Source organism: Zingiber officinale, chromosome 1B (assembly GCF_018446385.1).
Source record: "Zingiber officinale cultivar Zhangliang chromosome 1B, Zo_v1.1, whole genome shotgun sequence".
In the NCBI taxonomy this organism is placed as follows: domain Eukaryota; kingdom Viridiplantae; phylum Streptophyta; class Magnoliopsida; order Zingiberales; family Zingiberaceae; genus Zingiber; species Zingiber officinale.
Window position 1 is genome coordinate 156,004,633 of NC_055986.1, and position 13,897 is coordinate 156,018,529.

At 39.7% G+C, this 13,897-nt stretch overlaps 1 protein-coding gene across 2 annotated transcripts in view; it reads right to left on the reverse strand.

Annotated features, from left to right (window-relative positions):
• Positions 1-11,611, reverse strand: part of LOC121985862 (pre-mRNA-processing factor 19-like) — a 30,484-nt gene extending 18,873 nt beyond the window's left edge. The window contains exons 1-4 of one of the 2 annotated variants that reach the window (XM_042539554.1): positions 11,442-11,611; positions 11,247-11,332; positions 11,003-11,074; positions 8,610-8,672 (exon numbers count right to left, since the gene is read on the reverse strand). In XM_042539554.1, coding sequence (XP_042395488.1) covers positions 8,610-8,672; positions 11,003-11,074; positions 11,247-11,332; positions 11,442-11,454 — 234 coding nt within the window. In that variant the 5' untranslated portion in view covers positions 11,455-11,611. Of the gene's footprint in view, positions 1-8,609; positions 8,673-11,002; positions 11,075-11,246; positions 11,333-11,398 lie in introns of both variants that reach the window. The other variant, XM_042539564.1, reaches the window with a different exon arrangement.
• Positions 11,612-13,897: the final 2,286 nt, after the last annotated feature.

Below are 13,897 nucleotides of genomic sequence, written 5' to 3' on the forward strand. Positions count from 1 at the left end.
TATAGGTTGTAAGATATTTTTTACTGTCATGGAAAATTAGTTAATTTTCATTATTATTTTCAGGAATAAGTCATTCAGAGAATGCATTAAATCTACTAAGTTATTTTAAAAATTGATTATTAGTTTATGAAATTTGTAGAGATAGGTGTAATTCAAAGATTAAATCATAGTTAGGCCCCCCAACACCCTCTTGTTCCATTATCTTCTAATCAATGGCAATTTGAATTTTGAGTTGTGAGATATTTTCTATGGGAGATTATAGGTTCTTTGGCATCAAAGCCGTATTCCTTATTCAATGCTAAGACCTCACCTTCCTCTACAACACTCCATATTAATTCCCCCTCACATGTTCAACCCTATTGTCTCCTTTTGTTGTCTGCCAATTTGCTAGCCAAGCGCCCATCATGCAGCTGTTGGTTGCCTACTGCAACTCTCACCGCCTCACGTAGAACCCAACAATAGGAGAGTGTTAGTGGTTTTTCTTCAACCGTACAGCCATCTTTCTCCTAAACTCCTTATGCTTTCCGCTGCAATCCACAATCCTTTAGCTCTTCGTGTTATTCATTGCTATCTACGTCACCACTACCATACCCAATGCTCACATCCGATCTGCTTACAACCCCTTCTCTCAGCACTCTCACTATAGCCATCAACCGACAAAAGCCACATACAACCCAACATTGACCAACTGTACCACCTCTACACGTCCTCCATCTCAGCTCAATGACACCTCCACCAAAAAGCTGCAACTAACACAACTTCCGATGCCATCTCTTCTCCGGATGCAGCTCTCGCGGGTTTGTTTCAAACTTGTCATTTCTTCAATTCAATCTTCTGCCTCTTCCCATTTGCAAACATGAAATCCTCTACCTCCTTCATTCCACCACCACATCTCAGCAACCCCTATGACTTCCACTGCATTGCCAACCGCTTGTAACAGACCACCATCCATTGTGTCTACCTCATTCCCATGGTGTTTTCCTCATTCAACATCTCCCTATGATCGGAGATTTCTCAAGCTTACCAAGACATTGTCCATAAAAGCACCTTCTCCTATCTCTTTGAGGTATACACCGACATCCAAATGCAACATAATAATTTGCCATTGCTCCCCACGGATTAGCATAATTGGTAACTACATGGTGGTTGCTCCAATAGATTTTTGGGTCAATTCCCAACAAGTACAAAATGTTCCGTTGGGTGCCTGACCTTAGGGATGTAAACATGCCGAGCCAAGCCGAGCCGAGCTGAGCTTTGGGATGTTCAAGCTTGTTTGATAAGGTAACCAAGCCGAGCCGAGCTTAAAATGAACCAAGCTTTTGAAATGAGTGTTCAAGCTTGGCTTGGTTTATTTTTTATAAGTGTTAGAATAAGTAAAAGGGTATTTGAGTCTTTTGGTGTATATTCTCTTTTCTATATGAAGGCCTAACTCGTGGGGTTCCGTTAACACGAGATTTTAGGTTTTGCCTTGAACATGGTATTAGAGCCAAAACCCTAATTTCTTTTTCTCTTCCCCGCACCGAATTCTCTTTTTTTTTTTTTTTTTCTCTGCCGCGCGACGGGCCTCCAGCAGCGCGAGCGCCACGCGAGTTCTCTCCAGCAGCGAGCGCCGCTTCTTTCCTCGCGTCGCCTCCTTCCGCGCGAGTTCTCACCGGCGCCAACTGGCATCGATCTCTTCCTCGATCGTGCGGCTAGGGCTCGCGACAACTCCCACCGCCGGCTTTCTTCTTCTTCCTCACCACTGGCCAGCAGCTTTCTTCGCTGCCTCGATCGGTGTCGGCGCACGCTTTCTCAGAGCTTCGAGCCTCTCTTCCCAAGCCTGCCCTCGTCGGTGGAGTTAGCCGCGTTGAGGAGGACGAGGAGAACATCGACCCGGCCCTCAGGCGCGCCTGCACTGGTGACCACGCCCTCTTCTCAGGTACGACTGTTCTGAATACCTCTGGTGGCCAAGTCGCTGAGGATCCCTTAGCCAGTGACGTGTTCTTCCTCCACGTCACTGCCGCCGTCGCTGCGATCTTGATCTCCTTCCGCCTCTTTGCGATCGTGGTCTTGAGTTTCCTCTGCGCGCTCGTTATTGTGCTCACGACTCAGCTATTAGGTGACATTCTGTGTGTGGTTCCTCGGCCTGGCGTCCTGCAGCCTCCTGCTTCTCAAGTGCCTGCAGCCTCCTGCTTCCCAAGTGCCGGCACACCGGCTGGAATCCAACTCCAGCTGATTTCCTCTGCGTCAGCAAACCTAACAGCACTCTTTATATCCGCATAGCCGCTCCAAATTAGCTACTAATATCAGTTCCTGTTCCTCCTCACTTCGTATATTCCAACAACCGGGTTCACAGTTCTATTCATGGCTACATCTAGTGTCCCAAAACCAGATACCTCAATCTTTACCAACCATATCACTGCATCTTTCTCTTCCGAGCAGTTGGATGGTAAAAATTATATCTCTTGGGCATCTCACATTGAGATTTGGCTTGTTGGACAGGGTTATGAGACACATCTCACTCAAACTGAAGAAGATGTTCAAGACGTCGATCGTCCTCTGTGGAAGAAGGTCGACGCTCAGTTATGTTGTATTATCCGAGCCACCATCCATCCATCTCTTAGGAATGTCTTCCGTACTCACAAAAGCTGCAAAGCTGTTTGGACACAAGCCCAACAACTCTTTACAAACACCTCTCGGCGACTCTATCAAGTCTGTGAAGATCTCATGACCATCCTCAGCGCCAATCAGATTAAGGATTCAATGTCAACTTATCTGGGTTCAGTTTCTAGCCTTCCTTGTGACTTCAATGAACTGCTCCCACCTGCGGCCGATCCTGTTGAAGAGCTTGAAAATCGGAAGAAATTTTTTATGTCTTTGGCTTTATATGGTCTGCCCACGGATTATTCTCATGTCCGTGACCAGATCCTGGGCAGCCCCACAGAAGCTACCATGGAAAATACCTGGGCGACTCTTCTCCGTGTCCCGGCCAAAGTCTTGATGATGCCTTCCTCTGTTCCTGTCGACTCGTCAGCTTTGGTCTCTCGACACAAAGGACCTCCACCTCGCAAGGGTGGCAAAGGACGACCTTAGTGTGATCATTGCCACCGACCGGGACACGCGATTGATAAATGCTGGAGTTTGCATGGTCGTCCTCCTCGTCCGCCAGATTGTTCGTAGTTCTGTTGCTCCTTCCACTCCACGCTTAACACCGATTCGACTTCAACACCTTCCTATACCGATTTTGAAATGGTTTGAGGATCGACAGGCTTGAGTTCCATCGCTATCATCAGACGGTACTTCCTTCACTTTGGCATATCTCGTTCTTGGTCCTTGGGTTCTTGATTCTGGGCCACCGATCATATCACCGTAATAAATCCTTTTTTCCTCTCTCACTACTTCTAGTACCAATGGTCACCATGGCCAATGGTTCCCAAACTCAATCCCAGGGTATTGGTATTGTTCATCCTTCTTCATCTCTTTCAATTCATAATGTTCTTTATGTTCCCGGAGCTCCCTTTAATTTATTGTCGATAAGTCAACTTACTCGATCTCTTGATTGTGTCATTTCTTTTACTAACACGTCTGTTTCCTTACAGGACCGGAGTACGGGGAGGATGATTGGCTTCGGATGTGAATCTCATGGCCTATATCGGCTTCAACAACCCTCTTTTGTTGGTTCGGCGGCGGCATCTCCACTTCTTATTCATGCTCAGTTGGGACATCCATGTCTTAATAAGTTGAAACAGTTACATCCTAGTCTTTCTCACTTAGAGTCTTTATCTTGTGCGTCGTGTCAATTAGGTAAGCATGTTCGTAGTTCTTTTTCTCCTCGTATTGAGAGTCGGGCTATGTCTCCTTTTGCTTTGGTTCATTCTGATGTTTGGGGTCCGAGTCGTGTTTCTTCTACAATGGGGTCAAGGTATTTTGTTACTTTTATAGACGATTTTTCCCGTTGTACATGGTTATATCTAATGAAGGATCGCTCCGAGAATCCTTTTTCCTTGAAATAAAAACTCAATTTGGTACTTCTCTTCGATCTTTACAAAGTGATAATGCACGCAAATATTTGTCTACTCAGTTTCGTACCTTCTTGACATCTCATGGTGTGTTGCATCGCACGCCTTGCCCTCATACCCCTCAACATAATGGGGTTGCAGAGCGCAAGAATCGTCATCTCCTTGAGACCACTCGGACTCTTCTTCTCCATTCTCATGTCCCTCATCAATTTTGGGGTGATGCTGTACTCACTGCGTGTTATCTCATCAATCGCATGCCTTCATCCACTCTCCAGGGTAAAATACCTCATCAGGTACTTTATCCACATCAGTCTCTTCATCCTCTGCCACCTCGGGTCTTTGGTTCTATTTGTTTTGCTCATGCTCTTGATCCCGGCATTGACAAACTATCTCCTCGGTCTCATAAGTGGGTACCCACGGTCAAAAAGGGTACAAGTGTTATTCCCCTACTCTTCGTCGGTACTTCATCTCTGCTGATGTCACATTCTTTGAGTCGGTTTCTTTTTTTGGTTCTTCCGCTTCACAGGCCGAGGTTTCTCCCTCTCCACCTGCACCAGTGACTATCTTTTATCCTCCGGAGGCGCCTCTATCACCTCCAGCCTCGTCTCCTCCTTTGCAGGTTTATCAACGTCGTCCTCGTTCTGCTTTGCCGCCGACCAACACTGACACTGCTGTGGGCACATCTTTGGAGCCAAGTCCTTCGTCGTTTCCTCCGGTCCCATCTCCTGACTCTGATGTTCCTATTGCACTTCGAAAGGGTATGCGTTCCACTCGTAATCCTTCTCCTCACTATGTTTCTTTAAGCTATCATCGTCTTTCCCCATCCTATTATTATTGTCTGTCTTCCTTGTCGTCTGTTTCTGTTCCGAAGACTGCAGGTGATGCCTTTGCCCATCCAGGATGGAAACAGGCTATGCTTGATGAAATGAGTGCCCTACAAAGCAGTGGGACTTGGGACCTCGTTCCTCTACCTCCTGGAAAGTCAGTGGTTGGTTGTCGATGGGTGTTTACGGTGAAAGTTGGTGTAGACGGCACGGTTGATCGGCTTAAGGCTCGTCTTGTCGCTAAAGGCTATACTCAGGTATTTGGATTGGATTATGGCGACACCTTTTCTCCTGTTGCCAAGATGTCTTCTGTGCGTCTTTTTCTGTCTATTGCTGCAATTCGCCATTGGCCCCTTCATCAGTTGGACATCAAAAATGCATTCTTACATGGTGACCTGCTCGAGGAAGTCTACATGGAGCAACCTCCGTGTTTTGTTGCTCGGGGGAGTTGCGGAAATCTTTATATGGTCTCAAGCAGTCACCCAGAGCATGGTTCAGTAGATTTAGTACCATAATTCAACAGTTTGGCATGACTCGAAGCGAGGCTGATCATTCTGTTTTTTATCGCCACTCATCTACTGGTTGCATCTATGTAGTGGTTTATGTTGATGATATTGTCATCACAGGTAATGATCATCTTGGAATTTCACAAGTAAAACAACATCTTTTCAAACATTTCCAGACAAAAGATCTTGGCAAACTCAAATACTTTCTAGGGATAGAAGTGGCACAGTCTAAAGATGGGATCATTATATCCCAAAGGAAGTATGCAATGGATATTCTGGAAGAAACAGGAATGTTAAACTCAAAGACAGTCGACAATCCCATGGATCCTAATGTCAAGCTCCTACCAAATCAGGGGGAGCCCCTTTCAGATCCTGAACGGTATAGGCGATTGGTAGGGAAACTAAGCTACCTTACTGTCACTCGTCCGGATATCTCATTTGCAGTGAGTGTAGTAAGTCAGTTTCTTAGCTCTCCATGCAAAGAACATTGGGATGCAGTAACTCGCATTGTTCGATATATCAGGGGTGCACCAGGAAAGGGTCTTTTATATGAAGACAAAGGACATACTCAAGTCGTAGGGTATTCTGATGCAGATTGGGCAGGATCTCCCTCTGATAGAAGGTCCACTTCTGGATTTTGTATATTTGTCGGAGGTAACCTTATTTCTTGGAAAAGTAAAAAACAGAATGTTGTGGCAAGATCCAGTGCAGAGGCAGAATATCGAGTTATGGCTATTGCTAGTCAAGAACTTATATGGTTAAAGCAGTTGCTTCAGGAACTAAGGTTTGGAGAGGTTACACAAATGTCACTCATATGCGACAACCAAGCCGCTATGCATATTGCCTCAAATCCAGTCTTCCATGAGAGAACAAAGCATATTGAAGTTGACTGTCACTTTGTCAGAGAGCAAGTCATATCTGGAGAAATATCTACTAGCTTTGTCAACTCAAATGATCAGCTAGCAGATATATTCACTAAATCACTTAGAGGTCCCCGGATTGACTATATATGTAACAAGCTTGGTGTATATAATCTATATTCTCAAGCTTGAGGGGGAGTGTTAGAATAAGTAAAAGGGTATTTGAGTCTTTTGGTGTATATTCTCTTTTCTATATAAAGGCCTAACTCGTGGGGTTCCGTTAACACGAGATTTTAGGTTTTGCCTTGAACAATAAGCTTGAGCTTGTTTGAAGCTTGGCTTGAGCTTAGTTCATTTAGATGTTATCGAGCCTCATTTCAAGCTTGGCTTGAGCTTGGTTCGAGCTTGGCTTGAGTTTGATTTGAGCTTAATTCATTAGATGTTATTGAGCTCTCAATTCAAGCTTGTTTGAAACTTTAGTTGTTTGATTGGTTTATTGAGCTTGATAATTTAAATTTATTTTATTGTTTATTTAACATATTGAAAAGAGTTTTATTAATGAATACGGTTCGTGAATATTGTTCACGAATGTTGTTCACGAACGTTGTTCACGAACGTTAACGAACTGAACACATATGTGTTCAAGCTTGTTTGTTTAGCTTAACGAACTGTTCAAACTTGTTTATTTAATTAATCTTGTATTATTGAACGAACATAAACAAGTTCTTGTCAAGCCGAACACCAAGCTTGTTCACGAACGCTTGGTTCATTTACAACCCTACCTAACCTGCCCTATGCGAAGGGCTATTGTACGCAAAATGCCCCATGTGATTTATCTGCCTGTATGTAGCCGAAGGGCTGGCGATACTGGGTCGCTTGGGGTGAGCGTTATCACCTTTTGCTCCAATAATTTGCCATCACAAAATCTCAATCCCTAATTCCACTAATAAACTATGCACCTGATAACCATCAATAACCAATCCTCTTGATCTACAAAAATCATCCACAACCCAAGAAGAAGTTCAGTGCAATGGAACATGTGCCCTCCTGTGTGTGGTTCTCTGCCAAAGGTCGTTGCCTCTGCTCATGAACGCCTCCTCCACATGTGATGCCAATGCACTCTGCCTTCGTCTCTCTGTAAATTTCCTTAATTCCACGAAGCCCAGGCTCACTACAAACCCCTATCCACCATCAAATCCTCCATCTCATGAACTCCTTCTGATCTTCTTAGTTCCAGAATCCCCAACTCAAGCATCTGCCTTCACCTGATCACCTGCTAGCATCCATGAACCAGTGGCAGCTTCTCTCTGTTGACATTGACACCATCAAAAACGGGAGCAAACCTCTTCCTCCTTTCTTTCACGTGTTTCAATTCAACATCTAATATTCGTCTCCACTTTCAAGCAGCAAATCCACAGCCCAGCTGGGTAAAGCAGGCCAAAGTCATGCCCCTTATCTACAGCAAGCCTGTTACATGCGGAATGAACACTGAACCACAACCTTCTCTCAGACCAGCAGCAATTAAAAAATGTTGTTGAGTTGCAATCCCTACCATTTGATTTGGTGCAAGACTGTGAATCCAGTCCAGCATTTATTGCAGAATATAATGTACAAGGCAAATTTAGAATCCAATGTAGAGCTGATCAATCTAGTACAAACTAGGTTCACATATGTTAGTCATGCTTCTTTAGTCTTGATGCCAGGATTCTCCTCCTTAACATTATCACTTCCACACCCATGGCTACTATAATCTATAGAGATGTAAACATCATTTTCACCTTGTGATTAGTTATAATTTTTTTATTCATTGAATGGGGAGACCTAATAGAAAAACAAAAACAATAAGTCAAAGTTCAATTTCTCAACAAATATAAGAATAATGAAGATGTATTTATTTCTCACTCATTAGAAGGAACATCCAAAACATATATTGACGAACGAAGCAGATAATAAAGAGATTATGCTCCATGAAGCTCAAGTCTCATTGATGTCATATTAATATTCTTTATTTATTGGAAATGATGCCCCTAATCAACAACTCATTCATGTTGTATTAATATTCCTACTCAATGGGAATAATAGTGAACCTTAAATTAGAAATTTTGAAATTTGTAAGTTTTAATTTTTAAGGTTGTAAGATTATTTTGTTTATAGTAATTTAAATTATAATTTTGTTTGAAATTTAGAAAATAGGTACAACTTTGATTAAGTTATTTCTGAAATTGATTGTCTGTTTATCAATTGTTCAGGAATAGATTTATTTCCAACATTGCGTCATAGCTGAGCCTTTAAAAGGAACCCTAAACTCTCTTGTTCTAGTTACATTATCTTGCAATAAGGATTTGTGTTCTCACTATGCAACTAGATCGAACTCAAGAAAATTGTCAGTTATCACAATCAGAAAGGATTCAGGATACACACACTATGAAACATTCCTAGAAGTCCAGGGATGCTAGCAGCCTGCAGAGTTCTTGGTTTCACCACCTACCACAGAAATAGTTTGAGAAGAGTTAAAAAACATGCAACAAAATAAAAGAAAGAAACAAAAATGTCTAAACATGTCTACTTAATAAACTAATTCTACTCAAACCATTCTAAAACAAAAGTGCTTATGCATATAGTTTGTTCTGTATGATGTTTAGTGGAAATGCACATTTAAATACCGAAAACTGATTTTAGAAAACATCACAAAAGATTGCCTCTTTGACTTTGTACTTCAAATCACACAACTTTTATCCTAAATAATCTCACGCTAAATTAGCAATTGAACTTCCAGCAAATCTAATGGTCCTACAGAAATGGATACCTCCGCAAAGGAATCTTACGATTTGCACAGCACAATAACAACAACAACAACAACCAAATTTTATCCCACTAAGTGGGGTCGGCCATATGGATCATTTTACGCCATTGAGCTCTATCTCCTACTATATCATTATCTATACTTAAATAAATTTTATTTTGTTTTATTGTTACTAACCAAGTCTTTTTTGGTTTTCCTCTTCCTCGTTTGATATGTGTGTTTGTCATAGTTTCACATCGCCTACTTAGAGCATTTATTGGTCGTCTAAGTACATGCATATACCATGTTAAACGTGTCTCTTGGAGTTTCCCTCAATAGATGCAACTCCAACTTTCTCTCTAATGCTCTCATTTCTTATTATGTCCATCCTCATATGTCCACACATCCACTTTAACATTCTCATCTCTGCAACTCGCATCTTCTGCACAGCTACTTTAGATTTTCAAAAAAAAAAAAAAAAGTTAACACTCCATAATTAGTTATTTCCTAGGTGGTTCTTGAGGACAAAAATCAGAATAGTTGTACTTCACCAACAATAACCCTCCTGCAGCTAAGTTTAAGTACAATAATTAGTAGAGAAGCTAGGATGTATTCAGCAGCATTAATATGTTAGTTTGCAAAAAATTAAAAAATGAACTCTGTTTGATCAGGCTAATGACTGATGTCTCAGATAGGCTACCTCAAGTATTTTTGAAGAATTACATAGATAGTAGAAATTCCAATTCCTAGAATATATGTAAGAACTTCTAAACCGGGAAAGACAAAAGTGTACCATAATATCATGTCAAAACTATTTTAGCTTGTCATTGAGTACAAGAAATAATAAATCTGGTATAACAGCAGGAAAACTAGTTGCCATGATTAACTGCAGTAACAAAAAAAACTAAAAGAGCATGAGCTAGCGTGAGGAACAAATGATGAATGGTGGTCCCAGGATCTCAGCGAGTTAATTAATCAACATAACAGTACGTTTACCTCTAGTATTAATGGCTTAATGCCACAATTAGTTTATACAAAAATTAGTTTTGTCATGAATAGCAAGAAAACAACATAACTATGAGAACAAAAATTGCAGTTTTAATGAAGATCAACTGCCAGCATAGACAAAGAATCAATATTGCATGGTGGGTTGTGAAACTCCTTGACTAAACAAAACAGACCTAAATGTATTTTTATATACATCAAATCCTTTGAAAAATTGGTGAACATAAGACCGATCATTATTAGAAAAAAAACTAATCAAAGAAGAATTATCAGGCAAGATATGGAAGAACACTAGCAATATCTCAATATATCAACATTGTATCCTTTCTAGGATATATCAAGAAGGCTAGGAACAGTGCATTTCAGACAAAGGGGTTGTCTTGAAACAATTTGACAAGGAAATTGCAGTATTCCATATTGTATTTGACAATTAACTTAAGCTTTCTTGAAGTTATAACTACATTAAGTAGGTATTTGACTCATCAAACTGATGTTGAACAATTGAATTAGTGTTTAATTGTTGTTTGATGCTACCCAATAAAAGACTCATTCATTGTCTTGTTATATTAGATAGATAGTCAAGTATCTATATGACACACAGTGAGTACTAGGAATAAACCATAGGGAAGGAAACCATGGGAGAAGACTGTGGGAATTGAATAGAAAAATGAGCTAGAAAACAGAAATTAGAGAAAATGGGATGATAAATTTTCCCTCCCACTTCTTTTATTTAGCATCTCCAGAAAAAGGAAAGTTAAATTCCCCTTGCACCGCCAATCCAGACAAGTAAATCTAGATGTCTAATAAATCACATTGTGAAATGATGTTTCTGGAGTACCATGCACTAAATCTACCCAAATGAACCCACAAGCTAGCTAAAGAGTGGTCAATTTTTTTTTTCAGTCAGACTGCTTAAAAGTTTTGGTTTACTCTATCTGGCTTTCCTAGTGAGTATTGTGCTCCAGGTGTCACATAACAACAATAAACAACAAAAAACAGTGAGAGAAATGAGAATAGAACGACGCACTTTATTTATCTTCACAACAACGAGATCGTCCATGGTGAGCTCCTCCTTGGTGACGGGGCATTTCCCATGACTCTAAAGATCGTACAGATGAAGCAAAGAAGCCAATTTAAAAAAAAGACAAACTTAAGTCATGTAACAGCAAGATAAGAGACGAAGCAGGATATAATTTACAGAGCGTCGAATCTTAAGCGATTCCATCTCAGTGAAAGAAAGTTAAAACAATACAGATTTAGAGATCGGTTACCGCAATGTGGTGTTCGATCAACCGCCTTTCAAAGAGATGTCCCGATTTATTGGAAACTACCGGTTCCTCCGGCACTTCGCCGGAGACTACAAAGAAAGGAGGGAGGAGGTATGATTAGAATCCAGATTGAAGAGGAGTAGAAAGAACAGAACCTGTGGGACTTTGAAGCGGCGAGAGGATCAGTGGGAAGCTTACTGGCGCAGATCATGGCAGATTCAAGCTAGATTTTAACCGGTGAATACGCCAGCGGAGGTGCGGGTTGGCAGTAGGGTTTTGCAGAGACCTCTCTGGGAGCCTCTCCTTCTCCACGGACTCTATACTCATGCGCGGACCAAAAGTCCGGACCTGTTCTGCGGACCAGTGCATTTAAGATTTATTTTTAGTTTACGGCTGTGTTATTTGGGATTTTGTCATTAGGTTTAGATGTTAAGCATACAGAAAATTCAAACTAAAAAGAAATTTATGTGTGCAAAGGAGGTACGGCATAAGATATATATATAGAGGAGGATATCCTATCTATCTTATAGCATATATCTCGTGGATATATAAAAAAAAAGTTATTGTAAAAAAAATTTTATACATAATACTATAATCTAACTTTTAAAATCTAAAAACAAAACTCTAAAAACGTATTTAGCTCAAGTATAATTTGATTATGTAATTACTTAATAATTATATAATCAAGTGATAGAAAATAAAATATAATGAGAAGATGTTTGATTCAATTTAAGTAATATAATAAAATCTTATTTATTTAGAAGTTTTGGTACATAATCTATTAGAGCATTCATAATAATATTAAATATTTTTTCCAAATATTTATATTATCCTATATTCACATCATTAATTAAATATCTCACTTCTCAAATATCTCAAATCTCATAATCAAATATCCCTTCAATTAAATATTTATGGGTCCCGCTTACTAAATATCTTACTCTCAAATATCTCAAATTATATAATAAAATATTTCAATAAAATATATGGGACCCACTTACATGTCACCTAAAATGAAATCATCAAGTATAAAGTTATACTCATTGATTTCTATTCACCTCTTAAATATCTCCCACAAAGTCACAATAAGAGATATTTGAGAGGGGAGATATTTAGAGAAATATCTTCTCTAAATATCCTCATTGGAGATGCCCTCATAATATTTTATCATATTATTTTTAGTTTAATAATGATAATAATATTATTAATAGTGATATATATATATATAATTAAATAATTTTTTTATTATTTTAAAAAAAAATAGTTAATTCAACTGTGCGATGAAATAACTAACTTTCTATGTTTTTTCCTATAGTTTGGCAATTTAAGCCTGAAAAAATCAATTCGACGCTTTGGGTCGAGCCTACGATGAATGGAGGGGCATTTTTGGAAACGTATGCGCCCTTTGGTAAAGTTGGAGTGCTTATTTTGGATATTTATTAAAGTTGAGTGCATGATTTCGTAACTTGTCAGTAAAAAAAAAACAACAACAAATTGTATCCCTAAATTTGAGAATACACAAATAGCAGCACTAAACACTTCACAAATTTTAGTACTTTGCCGCGTTTTAAAGTTGACTTATAGAAAATTAAAACAAAAGTTGTGGGACAAAGAGTTATGTAAAATCTATATTGCTCGAACGATCACATGCTTACCTTCTCCAAATGGATTTCTTACATCTTTGTTGCATCTTCTCTAACAGAGTCATGTATATGGTTTCAGTCCACTGACTCTCTTACTCAGTTTTTATCCTATGAAGTTAGTTTTCATAACTATTGTTCTAGTCTAAGATTATGGGCGTTCAAGACACAAGTCAACGAAGCATTTTCCAGGTATCGTTTGTGAAGGAGATGAAGGATTCCTGAAATGTATTCCAATAAAGGATTAGACTAGAGATGGGGGATCCCGACAAGTCACTTCGACATTCAAGTTATGATTTGCTTGAGGCATTATGTGAGAAGAAGGAGAGAACCTGGTAAGTCATAGAGAGTTCAGATCCTTTGTACTTACCCTCTATAGGGTCTATCTAACTGTCAGAAGAGCATCTTTACATCATAGATGCTCCAAACGTCGCACGCCCTTCCATCATCATTATATACATTCGCAAGGGAAACAAATTCGGCAATCGTTATCTACCTCGTGACAACCTCGTAATCAAGTCATTCTTGGTCTTTTACTTATTTCCTTTAAATTGTTATTTCTATTTTAATTGCATTACTAATCTGAGTCGAAAGACGAGAAAGGAGTTTATTTTAGTGTTTCAGGCAACACAACCTTCTCCAGCCGGCCGACCCAGTCCAACAATTATAGGACTTTACTTTCATCCAAATGATCGTAAACACCTCATATATGTTTGGTTTCCTATCTTTAATAGGTATTTATGTAGCTAGACCATTCTATAATATCCGATGTAAACTTTTGGTATTACAACGGCGTACCAACCCTAATCATTGCCTATTTTTGGAAGGATTGTAACTAGTGATCGAAACTTAGAGACCCTGTCACTAGATCCTTAGACATCTAATTAACCACATTTCCTACTGTGTGACAACGAATTAGGTTTGATCCATTAAGTTCTATGATGGCTTAGGGTTCCTCACAGCATACCGGGTTGCACTTGCATATCCGACTCTTCGCGTCTCAATTTTCTACGA